Source organism: Ambystoma mexicanum, chromosome 7q (assembly GCF_040938575.1).
Source record: "Ambystoma mexicanum isolate Mex_15411 chromosome 7q, UKY_AmexF1_1, whole genome shotgun sequence".
NCBI classification, from domain to species: Eukaryota; Metazoa; Chordata; class Amphibia; order Caudata; family Ambystomatidae; genus Ambystoma; species Ambystoma mexicanum.
The window spans coordinates 138,901,087-138,918,235 of NC_090941.1; the positions used below are offsets into that span (position 1 = coordinate 138,901,087).

Here is a 17,149-nt window from a genome sequence, read left to right on the forward strand (position 1 = left end):
GGGAATCTGAGCGCACTTGATGAAAAGCCTGCACTACGTCCTGTATAAAGACATTGAAGAGGGCCAAAGCAAGGATACACCCTTGCTTCAACCCTCTTAAGGTGGATATTGCAGCAGAAAGAAGACCTACCATTGATAGTCTGACCTTTATGGAAATGGTAGAGTGTAAAGCATAAATAATATCACATAAGGAAGAAGGACACTCTGCATCCAACAATTGTCTCATTAATTTGACTTGCAACACTGAGTCAAAGCCGAATGTAGATCGACGAAAGCAAAGTACATTGGTTGTTTGGATGTTTGTGCTTGAGATTTGAGTGCATTCAAGGTTAGAAGGTTCACTGCTGTTCCCAAACCAGGAACAAAGCCGGTTTGGTTTGGATCGTGTTGCTTGCATGCCTGGGTCCACCGTGCAAAATCCCTCAAGACTAGTTTTGAGAAAATCTTGCCAGGGGCATCAAGCACAGCGATTGGGCAATAACTTGATGGCTCAGTACGATTCCCTTTTTTGAAAATTGGAACTATTAATGAAGACTTACATGAAGTTGGTATTTGTCTAGATTTCAAAATGAATTGGTATATATTGTTAAGAATGGTAGCCCACTTTATTGGATTTTGTTTGAACATAAAATTGCTCAGCCCAACTGGGCCTGCCGCACGGAAGGATGAAGATTTTCTTATAAATTCTATTATTATCTCCTCCGAATATTCCAGCTGCCACCAAACTAGAGATTGATTGTCATACTTATAGCTGTAAAGTTCTTATCAGCATATCAGCTTGTAGGAGTGAGAAATGATTAAGACATTGGGCTTCAGTAACCCCATTCAATTGGGCACTTACTTGCGTTGGACTTGCAGTGCTACTCAAGAGAGCCCACATTTGGGCAGAATTTTTATTACGTGCAGAAATCAAAAAGGCCTCGCTGTCCTGTTGGAATAATTTAGCTCTTCTCGCTCAAATCCAGTTTCGATACCTGCACCTAATTGTTTTTTGTGCCTGAACACAATGGTTTGGTGAGAGTTTGGCAGAAAGCCTACATCATTCATACTTGCTGTACAAGTGGATCAAACCTGTGATTACGGTTAGTGCGAGCTGTTCCTTTATCAAAATAAACATTACTAAAGAAAGGTAAGAGCTCTACATAGGAAGCAAAATCGATCCAATTCTGATTTTCAACTACATTATTTAAAGCATAGAGAGCACTGTCAGACCATCTAAAGCGTGTTTTCGCATTATTTACTGACAGAGTATGCTTATACCACTGATCATTATTCATAGGCAATTTGGAGTCCCATTGCCATTATAATGTTAGAAGATGATGATCACTAATGGTTTGATGAAGTATTTCAAATTTAATGCCCTTATGAAAAAGGGTTTCAGTCATATAAACATAGTCTATATTAGATTTTGACATGCCTCTTTCCCACATATGATGAGGCGGGATATCTCGCTCAATGGAACCATTTGCTAAATGGAGGTTGTGATCTTCAGAAACATCTCTCTATATCATGTGCATGTGAGGTTTTTGGCAGTTGTATACAATCCAGATTTAAATCTCCTACCAAAATGGTGGCCATGATGTCCTGTGTCAGATTTATTATCTCTAAGACCCTTGATAGATCTTTATAGAATTTATCATCTGAGATGCCAGCCGGATTGCAGTATACATTAATTAGGGCCAGTGATTGAAAAGTATTGGATATCTTAACTAGTTGTGTAAAGTTATTCCGGGATTTCCACCCAGTTTTAGTCAGACCTCTACTTATTTTGACCGCAACAAGAAGACCTGACGTTGGTCTACCCCTTTGGGCTGCAAGAGCCGGTAGCAGTATCATTTCGTGGTCATCCCACACTGGAGCAGCCATCAGCCAGGTCTCTTGCAGGGCAACTATATCAAATTGATTTATAGGATGACATGAGGCCAATTGTAAGTGAGTATATCCCCTGGTATTCCAACTAGCCAAAGAGATGACCTTTGAGCTTAGATCTGTTAGTGGTTATGCTTCCATGTTGTGCACCTCTTTTTGATGAACTTTATGAGCAGGTCCACAATATGAGCATGAACAAGTAGGCAGATTCTGTGATTCTATGGTTGGCGTCTTTTTGTTAGATACTGGGAAATTTCTTTCCAAGGTCAGACGTTCAGGGTCCTGGGCAATCAGGAAGCCCATTTTGAATAAATCAATTTTGGACTTCCAGATTGAATTCAGGACTGTCATGGGACAAGGCGTAAATCCTTCTATTATGGACCCAGTAAGGGGCCAAAACCAGAAGAACCCAAAGGGGTATGCGGGCAGGCAACACTAGAAACAGATTTCATCCTTATAGGAGACTTATGTCCTATTTGCAGGAGAAAGGCCACAAAGACTACATTACCCAGACTCCCCTGTGTTCATAACTACAAGGACAAGCCCAAAAGGGGCGGGACTCGAGCGCGCTTGCACGCAAGGACAACCAAAGCACGGGGCTTGGCTTAAGCTTTCGACGGAAGAGGATGTGTCCAGAAGAGCTCCGTGAGCGGGGACCTGCATGAGGGGCCACGACCCAACCAACCTCTACTCAGGCCCCTCGCCAGAAAAAGTGAAGTAGCACTCGCGCTAGGGGAACTCCAGCTACATGGGGAAGAGCGCACAGAATTACGCTGCCTCACCGGCGGGCCAGCACGACCCGTGAAGGCAGCTTGGGGCACGCGCAAGTGGGGCTCCGCCCACACTCCACTGTCCCCCTACTACAGAACATCTAAGTCACTACCTGGGCACCGAAGCGCAACCCTGGCATATCGCGCACATTAACGCTGGGCAGACCCAGAGTGCAAAGCAGTGCATGTGATTTGCATGACAATTAGCCACGTGGAGTAACTGCGTAGAGCAGAGCGGTTGGGCTGCCATACGTCAAGTGCGGCAGATCGCACGCCTCAAGGCTCAAAAACTGGATCGCTCAAGGGTCCACGACCCAGTGAATCCATCAGTACAGTGCTGGGCCACATGTGGCAATTTCTGCATGCGTCAGTTCATTAACAACATTAACCTGCGCACTAATTCATAGTGCTCCGCACTGCTAGCGCACGCAACAGGGTGAAGATTAACCAATTGCATGCTAGCAAAGTGTTGTTTTGAGTGTGTGAAGTAACACACAATATAGTAACTCATTGCTCTCTTGCAGCGGTAATATGCTCCAGACAGACACCGGACCTGAGAGTACGCAGGCAGGAGGCCAGTACTCATCCTAGAGCTAAGTCTCTTTCTATCTTTTCTAACTCTCTGATGTGCACTGTATAATGTGAAATGTATGATTGTTGTGTTACCCATTGTCCCCTTCCCTATCCATCTCCCCTCTCCTAATCCTCTCTCTGGTTACCCTACTGCTGAACCCATCCAACCATCGTGTTCCTAACGCTCTTTCCCCGCTGGAGTCTCTGTATCTTGTGTAAGGTCAGACTTGCAAGTGCCCAGACTGCGGAGGGGATGGTTGGTTCGTGCCACTCCTGAGCCTGAAGACCGGAGCCTTGACAATGACCATGCAAGATTTGATCTACAATCGCACAACGGACACATTTTGGTCACAGACAAACTCAATTTGGTCAATGTCGCTTGAAGATATGTCTTCCAAATTGGTAACATCTCCAGAGATGTTCAATATGCTTGTTCGTCACAGATAATATTTCTCGAATGGGGCATCACGATATTTGACAATCAATGAGTGACAGTTATGAAAGGTATTTCTGTCCTTCCGTCCCTTTACACTTGGTTTGCCTAAATTAGTGTTGGTTAGAGTCTTCGGTTTAGTCATTGTTATCCCAGAGATAGTTTGAGGATTAGTGTTACGCTCACCTGGTATCCACAGGGACGCCACCCAGCCGGGTTACTCGCTGGTATGCTTCTCAGCTTTGCCCTGATGTGGTCTGCGGGGAAAGTTCTGCCTTGTGGTAGAGTTAGGCGTGCTCTCCGTCCAGCCTTCTTTGCAGCGGTGCGTTGTCTTTCATGGGCGTGTGCGGTCCAGTTACTTCACTGACCAGGCCCGTTTGATATTGTTCAGGTAGGTCTTATTGCTGTTCTTTAGTTTTGTTGCTATCCTGCATGCCTTTCTTTGTTAAAAATGTCTCTTTTTTTCTCACTTAGGTATGCGGAGCTTCAGCGCGGCGAACTGGCTTGGTTGAGCCCCGCTGGTAAATGATGGCGCATTAAGAGCGCTATGATGCGGTAAGTAAGGCTATGCGCAGCGCTGCAAAGTCTTGCCTTTGCTAACCTGTGTTTTTCCTTCCTTGTAGGTCACAGTTCTTCAGCGCGGTGGAATGTCCAGAGTGGTGCCAGCGAGAGGCGACCAGCCAGGTAAGCCTTGTGAGCAGTTCGTAATTTGCAAATGTCTCTACTGCTTTCTTTAATGTTGCCTCTATCTTCCTCTTTCAGGTCGTTCTGTCCGGGAGGCGTGCAGATTCGAGGAAGCTGTTCTCAGTAGCTGCGAGTGGCTAAAGATGAAAACTGCAGGTAAGATGCTGCTGCTAATGATGTTCCTTTTGTCTCCTTGCAGGTTCTGCTTCTCAAAGGTTCGAGGGGTATAGCTGGACATGTTGAGGGTCATGTTGCAAGCTGCAAAGTAATGCAAAGCGTGTTGTCTTGCTCGGGTGTGGTTTAAATAGCCCCAACAAAATAGTCCACGTAAAGTAGTCCCTAGGCTACCACACCCAAAACACTAGACCGCATAGCTTGATTCCTTGGAACCAAGCTATGTGGATGCCTCCATGTTGGCTGACAACACGTTAAGTAGTTCCCAAGCACATGTTTTTCATGGTGTCTGAGCCTGGCGCCATAGGCGCCAGGAGTGGCCCCAAGAGGGTTTTGGAAGAGGATACCAGGCTCTAGAGGCACGAGTCCTGACTCCACCTGGCCAATGGGTTTGTCAGAGGGGGTTTTGGGCGAGGGTCGTGACAGCACTCTCCCCTAACGCCCCTCGCATGGTGTAGTTCTGACGGAATTTCTGATTAGACGTGGTGCGTGGATATTCTCACTGGGCTCCCAGGATCTATCTTGTGGTCCAAATCCTTTCCAATCGACGAGATAATATAGCTTGGTCCTAGAGTATTTAGAGTCCAAGATATCTTTGACTTCGAATTCTGGTTCTCCGTCAACAAGTATGGGCTTAGGTGGTGTCCCAATCCGTGTGCCGAGTTGCATTGGTTTCAGGAGGGACACATGAAATACCGGGTGGATTTGTAGATTAGGTGGTAAATCCAGTTTCACGGCTACTGGGTTGCTAATTGCCTTAATGGTATAGGGTCCTAAGAATCTGGGATGAAAGGTCCGGGTTCCCTTGATGGGTATGAATTTAGCGGCTAACCAAACTTTGTCTCCTACTTGATAATCAGGGGCCTTTTTCCGGTGTTGGTCGGCGAATCTCTTTTGTTTTTCTTTGGCATGAATAAGATGTTCCTTAGCCCTTTTGAAAGCCTGAGTAATGGTTGTGTGTAGAGTCTTTACCGCTGGCATTTCCAAGCTGGCTGGAAGGTCTACTTCAGAGGTCTGTGGATGTCTGCCATAAAGGGTATAGAAGGGCGTTTGTCCCGAGCTTGAATGCAAAGAATTGTTATATGCATATTCGGCTATCCATAGTAGGTCTTTCCAATTCCTTTGTTCGTGGTTCAGCAAGCCATTGCACAACATTTTTTCCAGAAGTTTGAAACAAACTGGCTGCCTCGATCAGAGACCAGAACCGAAGGGAAGCCATGTAGCTTAACCACGCCCTCCAGGAACACTTTTGCTAAAGTGGCTGCGTCTTGGAGGCCTTTGACAGGAATAAAATGGGTCATCTTCGAGAATAAGTCCACAACTACAAGGATGGTGTTGAACCCTTGGCTTGGAGGTAGATCAGTGATGAAGTCAAGGGAAAGAGTGTGCCATGGATCTGGAGGAATGTCCAATGGTTGTAGGAGACCAGATGGTTTTTGTTTCTGTGATTTATTTTGTGCACAGACACCGCAGGACTGAATATACTGAGTGATGTCCTTACACCAGGTAGGCCACCAAAAGTTTTCTTTCACCTTAGCTAGGGTTTTGGCGATCCCAGGATGTCCTTCGATCAGTGAATCGTGATAGTTTGAAATAATATGCTATTGTAATTCCTTTTTGGGTACATATAGGCGATCCCTAAAAAAAGGGTAGACGGTCCTTGATGGTATATTGTTCTCCTTGAGTTGCCATGCTAGGAAGGCATCAGGATTCATTGTCTGTTGGATTTCTTTTCGTAGTTCTGCTTGTGTTAAGGCTGTCGTGATACCCAAGAATTTGTCTTCAGGTGTAATAGGTACTGTGTCTGGAGTTGTATATACTATTTCATCTATGCCCATGCGAGATAAGGCATCCGCCTTTTCATTTCTGACACCTGGTCAAAATGTGATTACAATCATATTCGGCGAAGAAAAGGGCCCACCGTAATTGGCGCGATGACTGGGCCTTGGCTGTTTTGAGATATTGCAGGTTTCGGTGGTCTGTGATGACTGCAATGGTGTGTCTGTCCCCCAGATGGCAGTGCCTCCAGGCTTTAAAGGCGGATTTGATAGCCAGGAGTTCCTTGTCCGTGATAGCATAATTAATCTCTGGAGGTGAGAACCTTTTCGACCAGAAGGCCGCAGGATGTAGCTGGCCGGTTTCCGGGTCTCTCTGTGAAAGGACATCCCCCATTGCGAGACTGGACGCATCAGTTTCAACGACATAAGGGAGGTCTGGACGAGGATGTTACAGGAATGGAGTGGAGGTAAACCTTTGTTTAAGTTCCTGAAAGGCTTCTTCGGTCCAAGCAAACTTTTTACTGTTTTTTCATAATAGTACTGTGATTGGGTGCACAACCTGAGAGAAGTCTGGGATGAACCGGCGGTAGGAGTTCGCAAAGCCCAGCATGCTTTGTACCCCTTTCAGAGACGTTGGTGAAGGCCATTTCAGAATGGCATCCACCTTGTGCACGTCCATTCTGATGCCTCCTGGAGAAAGGATAAAACCAAGAAACTCTACTTGGTGACGTGAAAAAATCATTTTTCAAGCTTTACAAACAAGCAATGTTGACGGAGCTTGGTGAGGACTGAACGAACGTGTCTGACATGATCTTTTTTCGAGGCTGCGTATACTAAGATGTCGTCTATGAACACTAAGGCGCACACATCAATTAACTCCCTTAAGACGTCATTCATGAAATATTGGAATGCCACAGGAGCGTTGCATAACCCGAAGGGCTTGACTTGATATTCAAACAAGCCGTACTTAGTACGGAAGGCGGTTTTCCATTCATCTCCTTTTCTGACTCGGACCAGGTGGTACGCTCCTCGAAGGTCCAATTTGGTATAAATCTTTGCATCTTTAACTTGGTCTAGCATCTCAGGGATAAGTGGCAAGGGGTAGCGGTTCTTCACGCTGATCTGGTTCAATGCTCGGTAGTGAATACAGGTTCTCAAGTCTCCTTCCTTTTTCGGTACGAAGAACAAAGGACTGGCTGCGGGGGACTTCGAAGGACAGATAAATCCGTTTGCAAGGTACTGGTCTAAGTAGGATTTCAAATGAAGGTTTTCCGGTTGTGTGAGAGCGTAGATCCTACCGCAAGGGATTTGTGCACCAGGAACAGGTCGATCTGACAGTCATAGGGCCTGTGCGGCGGCATTGTATTGGTTTGGTCCTTTCGGAAAACATCCTGAAAATCATGGTATTCACTTGGCAAGGTATTAGTTGCTCCCAGGGTTGATACTGTCGCTCTGGGAGTCATGGGGATACAGACGTCGGGTTTCTCCTCTTGGTAATAGCAGGCAGGGAAGCAGTCACCGGTGGACGGTTAATTTTCGTGCCTGCCAGTCTATCAAAGGGTTGTGAGCAACCAACCATGGCATCCCTAGTATTAGCCTGAACTGAGGTGCCCTGATGAGTCAAATGAAATAGACTCCTGATGTCCGTCCTGGCACAGCAAGGTTACCCTGGCTGTGCACTGGGTTACTGGCCTGGAAGCGATTTCTGTCCCATCCACGGTGGTTACCTTGTCCATAGTTGGCTTAGAACACAAAGGAAGCCCCATCTCTGCTGCCAGTTCTTGATCAATAAAATTTCCAACTGCTCCGCTATCAATGTATGCTTCAACGGCATGCATTCTTGACGACTGTTGGTGGTTAATTAAGATCACTGGTATTGCAAAGTGCGAGGTCAGCAACTCTTTCTTCTCACTCAACAAACTGACCTCTACGTTTGTCGAGCTTGGTAGTTTTCCGTTTCCTTAGCTTCATCCTTCTCTGTGGCCCTGACTGTTGTTCTTGGGGGTTTTACTAGACAGCCCTTCAGGAAATGTCCTGGTTTCCCACAATACAAACAAAGTTGTTGTTGTCTTCTTTTGTCCCACTCTGGTTTTGTTAATGGAGGCCATATCCCTCCAATCTGCATGGGTTCTACAGCATTTTCAGGTACACGTGGTGTGTTTTCCCTTGGTCGAACATACGCGGTCCGATGGTCAGTCTTAGACCGGTCTGCTTTTCGGTCCTGCAACCGGTGGTCTAGCTGCACGACCAGATTTATGAATTCAGCACAGTCTCTGGGTGGATCAACCACCTGGGTTAAGACGTCCTTTTATTCGCCTCGTAAGCCTCGATGGAATAATGTGGTTCTTTTGTTTTCTAGCCACCTAGCTTCGGCAACCAGTCTTTTGAAGGTAGCAATGTACGTTAACAAGTCCTGATTCCCCTGTCGGAGGGACAAGAGTTCATTGTCTACTGCTTGCTCCTGGGTATGGCGAGCAAAACGTTTTTCCATTTCTCTCTGGAACCCGCCAAAGTCATGTAATAGAGGATCGTCATGGGTTACCAACGGCACCAACCAATATGCTGCACTATCACTCATGGTATGATAAGACAAAAGCTACCCGAGTTTGGTTGTTTGGAAATGCTCCAGGCCTACAAAGAAAATGAAGGCGACACTGATTGATGAATGCCGCATACTTCCGTGAGTCGCCTGAGAACCTTTCTGGTGGTGCCAGGGGAACTGTTCCAGGTAACGTGATATGTACCGGAGTGGAGGTAGTGAATGGTATGGCGTGGTTTTGCATCGTTGGATTGCTTCCAGGTAGAGGCGTCCGTCCTGCCTGTGATTGCAAGTATTGCCTGCTAATCTCTTCAGTGCATTCTTTGGTCACTATTAGGTCTCTCTGGAGGGCTTCGTCTCTTGTCGGGCAGAATGAACCTCAGCACGAAGCTCTCCTAGTAATTGGGCCAATTGGTCCATTTCTGATGTCTCCATGGTGCCCAGGTGGATTTGTTATGTTAGGCTTCGCGTTCTGTTACGCTCACCTGGTATCCACAGGGACGCCACCCAGCCGGGTTACTCGCTGGTATGCTTCTCAGCTTTGCTCTGATGTGGTCTGCGGGGAAGATTCTGCCTTGTGGTAGAGTTAGGCGTGCTCTCCGTCCTGCCTTCTTTTGCAGGGGCGCGTTGTCTTTCATGGGCGTGTGCGGTCCAGTTACTTCACTGACGCCGGCCCGTTTGATATTGTTCAGGTAGGTCTTATTGCTGTTCTTTAGTTTTGTTGCTATCCTGCATGCCTTTCTTTGTTTAAAATGTCTCTTTTTTCTCCCTTAGGTATGCAGAGCTTCAGCGCAGCAAACTGGCTTGGTTGAGCCCCGCTGGTAAATGATGGCACGTTAAGAGCGCTATGATGTGGTAAGTAAGCGCTATGCGCAGCGCTGCAAAGTCTTGCCTTTGCTAACCTGTGTTTTTCCTTCCTTGTAGGTCGCAGTTTTCTTCAGCGCGAGTGGAATGTCCGGAGTGGTGCCAGCCGAGAGGCGACCAGCCAGGTAAGCCTTTTGAGCAGTTCGTAATTTGCAAATGTCTCTACTGCTTTCTTTAATGTTGCCTCTATCTTCCTCTTTCAGGTCGTTCTGTCCGGGAGGCGTGCAGATTCGAGGAAGCTGTTTTCAGTAGCTGCGAGTGGCCAAAGATGAAGACTGCAGGTAAGATGCTGCTGCTAATGATATGATGTTCCTTTTGTCTCCTTGCAGGTTCTGCTTCTCCGAGGTTCGAGGGAATAGCTGGACATGGAGAGCGTCACGTTGCAAGCTGCAAAGTAACGCGAAGCGTGTTGTCTTGCTCGGGTGTGTTTTAAATAGCCCCAACAAAATAGTCCAGGTAAAGTAGTCCCTAGGCTACCACACCCAAAACACTAGACCGCATAGCTTGGTTCCGAGGAACCAAGCTATGTGGATGCCTCCATGTTGGCTGACAACACATTAAGTAGTTCCCAAGCACATGTTTTTCATGGTGTCTGAGCCTGGCGCTATAGGCGCCAGAAGTGGCCCCAAGAGGGTTTTGGAAGAGGATGCCAGGCTCTAGAGGCCCTAGTCCTGACTCCACCTGGCCAATGGGTTTTCCAGAGGGGGTTTTGGGCGAGGGTCGTGACAATTAGATTCACTATTCAAGTGAGACCAATCATTTGTCTGTTTGTATGACAAAGCACCATCCAATGGTTCTTTGATTGATGGATGATTGTGACTCATTGACTGAGAAGCTGGCTTTCCTAACATAGAACAGAGGGGTTCAGCCACCATTGCTTGTGTGACACGGTGCAGTAGAAGCGCATCAAGTGCAGCTCTAATTGACGTCACTCGCTCCTGTAAGGTGCCATGCTCCTTAGACTCTTTTCTCTTAATTTGTTCTGAATTCGAATTCGATTCAGAACTTATCTCAGATTCTGACGCGCAAATCACACGCCTTTCCGTCATGCTATGTGCTTCAACTAATGAGGGTTCGATGAGATTCACTATCTCAGTAAGGGGCTGATAATTCAAGGGCGAAGGTTTATGTTGGGAGCCGTCACCAATTGGTTTATGCAAGCCCACCTTCGATGGTTCATTGGTTATAGAAGGGTTTGCCAAAATTACAACAGGAGCCTGAACAGGTCCTGTTGAATGTATTGCCAATTGTGCGGAAGAGATTGTTAAGGGCATTATTTTATCTGGCTGAGATGGTCTGATCGCCCTCCGGGGGGGGCACTCTTTATTTAGTTGTAATTTGTTTTATTCGTGGTCTAGGAATCAATTGCCGGCATGATGTCTCAGAGGCGTCCCCACGAACATTGGGGTGTGGTTTTATCGCACTCCTAGCTAAACTGATCCATGAGTCATTTAGGTTAATGACTTTGGGAGCAGTTTGTTCCACTGGACATATGATATTCTTAAACAAAGGCAGTACAGAAGGAGCAGAGATAAGATTAGCAGCATTTTACAACACAAGTGACGCTGCATGCACATTATTTCTTAAATTAGCAACATTCGCTAATTTTTTAACATCAACAGGTAAGTTATTTGTCCTATCTGACTGGATTGCTGTGTGATTTTAGTATCCAAACTCTCAAATAATTTAAATAGGCTTGCAACAGTTGTGTTAACAGCAGCCAAGGTAATTTCAATGAAGAGCAAGATTGGCCGTTGGATTATTAGAGTTATTGATTTGTAAACGGCACCTGGGAGTAGGTTGTAGAAGGGATTCAGTAATTGAATGAATAGTGCTGTCCATAGAGACTGGCACGCCATAATCTGTAGCTATCGAGCAAGATGTCTTATTTAATTTGTCTATGCTAGCATGGATAGAAATATCCAATGATACAGGTGACATTTTCGTTAATTTCAGGCACAGGAGACATTGATTTGCTAGTATTTACATATTTTTTGGGCGTTTGAGCTAATGTAAGAATAGTTGAGTCTGACACAATGGCCGAAATCACAGTCGTGCCTTTGAAAGGCTTATTCTCGGCAGAAGCCGCAGAGTTCAAACTTGCAGGCGCCACAACCTGTTGAGACTGCCATCCGCCATGCACTCTTTCCTTTTGGCACAAAAGGTCCGAATGTCTCTATTTGTCAAGGGCGTTCTTAGGACTGGGTTGAGGGTAATAGATTTTCTTGATGTAGGAGAAATGGATGGAGCCTTTTTATTGCCATTTATGGGTGTATTTAGAAGCAGCCCTGAAGATTCAGGCATGTTTGTTTTTAAAGTATACAAATTGTGTAACATGAAACTGTTTTATTCATTCACCAGTGTACCACCCGCCCCTACGCCGGCGATGGGAAAATAGGCAGTTAGATTTACACAACTTACTTTCTCATACAGACAATGCACCGGCACACTCGCTTTAATTTTCACTCTAAACAGCCCACAAACAATTCGAGGCAATGATATGAATAGTCGGAGACTAGTATTGCAATTTAAAATGGTATTGGGCAAATAGCATACTGCACCGCGGCCAAGCCTGACTTTCAGGGACTTGCTTGGGTGCGCGCGTGAGGTGCGCACGCATGCAAGTTTAAATAAACACTCCCACAGTATGGCGTTACACACAGCCTAAACAAAGAGAAAAGATATGTAAGATAAGGTGTTTAGCACCTTAGTGCTACTTTAAAGTCTATCCCAATGTTGATCACCTTGTGGGCAATGTAGTTGCAGTTGGAGCGGTAGCTGAAGCAGTTCTTTATAATCCAAATGAAATTGATGGGCAGTCCGGAACAGAGTACCGCGGCCAAGCGGGACTTTCAGGGGACTTGCTTGGGTGCACGTGCACGCGCGTGCAAGTTTAAATAAACACTCCCACAGTATGGGGTTACACACAGCCTTGTGGGCAATGTAGTTGGAGCAGTAGCTGAAGCAGTTCTTTATAATCCAAATGAAATTGACAAGCAGTCCGGAACAGAGTACCGAAGCCAAGCGGGACTTCCAGGGACTTGCTTGACTAGGGGGTTATTTCGGATTGTCACACCTGGAAAATGGCAATTATTAGATGGAAAATTCCTGTAAAATGCTTGGTGGACCTTTCAAAAGAAATATCCTTAGGAATTACTATTGATGTGTATATAAGTATGTTTGTTGAATGTTTAAGCAAGGCAGCTCCACATCTCCCACTACGTACTGTGTGGTCCTGTCCTCCAGTTACAAGTGGCAGGCTCCCTTTGTTTTGCCAGTGAACAATTGTCTCTGACACACTGCGCTGGATACAGAGCTTATTATCAACCAAATAGTAATAAAATACTTCAAGACAATACATTAGAAGAACATTTCATGTTATTTAATACTGTATTATACAGTTGATAACCAAATTAAACTTTGTTTTGCCTCCTTGCACACCAGGGGTGTAACCTTTAGCGAAGCAAGTACAGTTCGACACCCTGCATCCTACATGTGTCTCAAATGCTCCTAAACTAGACTACAGCCGTTGCCAAGCACAACCTTCTGTTCAATGGGTCCAAAGGAGGATCTGAAGGCCAGGCTTGCGGGCCCGAGGCCAGGACAGTGCTATGGTCAATCTCAATAGCATGCTGGGAAGGAAGGGTGACCTCCATCAAAGCTGGTCTACCTAGGGAAATAAAGGTGGTGCACCTGGCCTTAACCCCAGCTCTAGCTCCCATTCACTAATTTTAGATCTGGCCGCCCAGGCAGGGGCAAAATTTCAGGTTGCAAGTTATTTGCCAGGCATAAAAATTAACTCACTTCCTCAATTTTCCACATGCACACAGAACACAATTTCTTACTCATAAATAGTCCTTTATCGCACACTAATGGGCAGTGGCGAGTACACATTTAGAGGCCTGCCCAGATATATGCACGTCAGGAAGAGAAAAGGGGAACAGGGATGGCCTGCAGAATCTGTAAGGTGAAGACATGCCTGGTACCTGTCTGTCCTAATCCCCTTCTCACCAAGATCTCTAAACTCTTCTTCACTGTCCCTGTCACTTTCCACTGTCAGCCCTCTTTATCTTTCAACCTCATTGTCCCTCCTTTCTCCTCTTCCCTTACAGCACTTTAATTTGGCCGCTTCACAGCATGAAGATACAAGAAACCTACATATACTGCACAACAACTAATTTTAGCCCTCACCTTTTATGATCTTTGGCTAGTAATCTTCTGGTTATACCATATTCAGGAACATACTCTAAAGATACACTCCACAGAGCAAAGACAATGACCAACAAATACAGTTGTTTGACAGGAACGTTGTGTGTTCATTGCTATGGCCTATGTAACCTGGAGGCCCGAAGCTGCACATCCCTCGTTTGTTATATATAAGTATTTTCTTCATCTTTCAGCACTATAATAATCTCTGTGCCCTGCATACATGTCTATCACATTGGTTATTTCATTTCTTCATATTGAAAGGGAACTATGTTCAGCCTCTCATTACTAATCTTTTATTTCATTCCAAACAGCCACGCCCGTCTTTCTTTTGATCTGGCAAGGTGGGGTAAACACGTGGTTTCTTGTAGTAGCACACACATAATTAAGCTCATCCTTCAATCGTTGCATGCAAACTGGCTGTGTCTGTACAGTGGGAGCATTTCATAACACAGCAGGCTGCTTGCCAGATTTCCGGGAGGCAAACCATCAACAACTCAGCAAAGCATTTAGCTACTGCCATCACAAAACTCTGACACGATTGATTACACGTGCTGTGCCGCCGATTCTACACCATCATTTATGGCTCAAACCAACTTTCACTTGTATTTAAAACTAGGACCACATCTGCATTTAAAAATCAAAAGGCTAGTTTACATAACGTCTTTCAAGTTTTTTCAAATATATTTAATAGTATACCAAACTGAATGGTATCACTCATCGAGGTTGGGTAAAGAAAAACTAAATGTACCTGTATGACATCCAAAAACGTGAACGGCAGCAAGTCATCCAGGTGGCCAATATCTTTGGAAAAGCGGTTCAGGATTCTTCCTGTTTTTAAAATAGAAAGGTTTTAAAAGTTTACTGCGATTTAAATATATACATTATCTTTATTCGAAAATAGGGGAGGATAAAACCATCATTAGTAGTAAATGGATAAAGTATGCATTAAAGTCGAAATTGAAATGCCCTGATTGTTTACCAAAAATCTTCATTACTCCAATCCATAACATTCTTCGTCAAAGATCTACCTAGCTTCCCTCCAGCCTCTCCTTTTGGTGTGGCTCGTATAACACCCCCCAAATAGACGGCATTACTAAGGCGTATACCTAGTACCTGGGGCAGTTGTCTGTGGGCCCCCAGAGGCTGCACAGGTGGATCGTTGGGCATTTGCCCTTTCGCACTGTGTACCGTGTAGATGGACAAGGCCTGTCCCAGGTAGGGGTGAACTCTTTGAACAGCAATAACCAAGCAAATATGTACTATACGACTGCTTAGGGTTGAACGGAAAACATATGTAAAATTCCCTTTAAAGTTGCACAGATTACTATGGACAGCCATCAGCTCCTCTGGACCCTCATCCTGTTCTATAAACTGCATTAACTTCAATGGGCTGGAATTTTCCAGTGCTCCAGCTCTGCTTCCCAGCCCTTCCCGCAGATCCTGTTTAACAGACCTCTAAGATTGTGCTAGTTGGAAAATGTAACATTGCTTTTTCCGCTCCCTCTAACCCCATAATGAAGGAAGGTTGCAGACCTCCTTCCCTGCGAAAGAGACAGCCCACCTGCGACTAACTATAGGATGTCAGTGTAGGCATGGGTCTACTAATTAGTGCATAATAAAAATCATGGACTCAAAACATGGAGCACACACTGGGCAAGAAGCAATGCCGTTTATTACAGCTGGGTGAGCACAAATCAAACAGAACAGTGAATTAGCTCTGATTGAGAGGCTGCCAATTGAATGGACTATGAACAGCAGCTTTATAACAAGAAATACAATAGTCTGAAATCAGGGGAAACACTTGCAAGTTGGAGGATTCGTTTTTTCTGTGCTTCCCAGGGATTTGATTGGTTTGCAATCTCCTCCTCTTCCTCGATAGTTACATTAATTAGTGAAAGCGTCATTAGAGCAAACAGTTCAATAGTTTCCCATCACTTCACCTCCCGATGTGGTACCACATTTTATTCACAACCCACCCCGGGAACATCTTGATATTAACAAAGCAACATTTGTGCTGACCGCCGGAACTTAATACACTGCCATTGGTCAGCACCATTGAGAACAGGACACAAGACACCCTGCAACTGGTGGGAAAGGGGACATTCACACGATATGTGTTAGATAATGACCTTCATGGGCTCTGTGGTAGATATTTTGAGGGCTGGTCACCTCGTCACAGCTTAGGAAATTACTGTCCGATTGGTCCTCCCAGAGATGCCATTTCGCCCAGTGTTCCGTTTCCACTGACACCTGCCAATGGGCATCAGCGGTCATGTGACCGGCACACTAACGGAGCACCCTCTCCGCTACCGTGCAGGGTGGCTTATTTGACTGAGCGCCTTGCAATTACATCACCCAGTTCTAGCTGTCTTCATTCCCATATGACGAGTTAATTGAGCCTCCTCCCCCCTTTGCACATTCCTGTCATTGTGGTCATGTGTATTAAATTGAATAGTTCCCAGATCCAGCCCGTCCGAGGGATTGCCGTCTATGCGTATTTCTGATTGTGCTAATTTTGCCCATCTCCTCCTTTAGCTAATCATAGAGCAATGTGTTGGAGCAAGTTTACATCCAATGTATCATTACCCCCTACTATTCCCAGTGAAGTCCTTTATACAGTATGTCTGTGGTTCAGAGTATCTGTGTTGTTCCCCATGTAGCCACCCACACCGTGCATCTTCTTTACTCCCGTAGTTGGTAGGTGCGTCCCCCCCTGTCTGGTGCTGAATAAGCACCTTCAACACATCAGTCAGACACTTTCTGGAACCTCAATTTATTTATTTAATTTTATGTACTCAGATAGAATTGTGTGATTTTATTAATTGTTCACTTTGTGTCATTTTAGTATTATAATTGTTGCTGTAATGTGTGTTATTTAGTTGGCTCTTTATGTGCAAATTGTTATGTGTAGAACTGAAGTTGCAACCCCTCTTTAGTAAGTAGTACTGGCCCGGTGGCCCCCTGCCACCACATCCACTTGGACTGTACCTTTGGCTATTTTATCTAAAGTCACTGGGCTTGGGTGTGTTTTCATTTTACCCATGGGTCCTTCTGGAGAGACTCTGCCAGCATGTGCTCTGCTGTTAGACTTGGCTGAGGCCTGTCTTCTTGCCTGAGGCCTAACCTCCATACTTCTGGAGGTATGTTCTACAGACACACTCTGATTCATCCTGTGTGCTGCCTTGCTGTTCTTCACCCTGCCATTGGTGGGACCACATCAGATGTGGTGGTTGCTGCACTTCATGTGAGCACCCCA

General features: G+C 45.5%; 1 protein-coding gene across 2 annotated transcripts in view; it reads right to left on the bottom strand.

Annotated features, from left to right (window-relative positions):
- Positions 1–17,149, bottom strand: part of ABCC4 (ATP binding cassette subfamily C member 4 (PEL blood group)) — a 2,280,107-nt gene that overhangs the window by 703,436 nt on the left and 1,559,522 nt on the right. For both annotated transcript variants that reach the window (XM_069639145.1, XM_069639144.1), the window contains exon 20: positions 14,642–14,721. In XM_069639145.1, the coding sequence (XP_069495246.1) occupies positions 14,642–14,721 (80 nt within the window). The remainder of the gene's footprint in view (positions 1–14,641; positions 14,722–17,149) is intronic.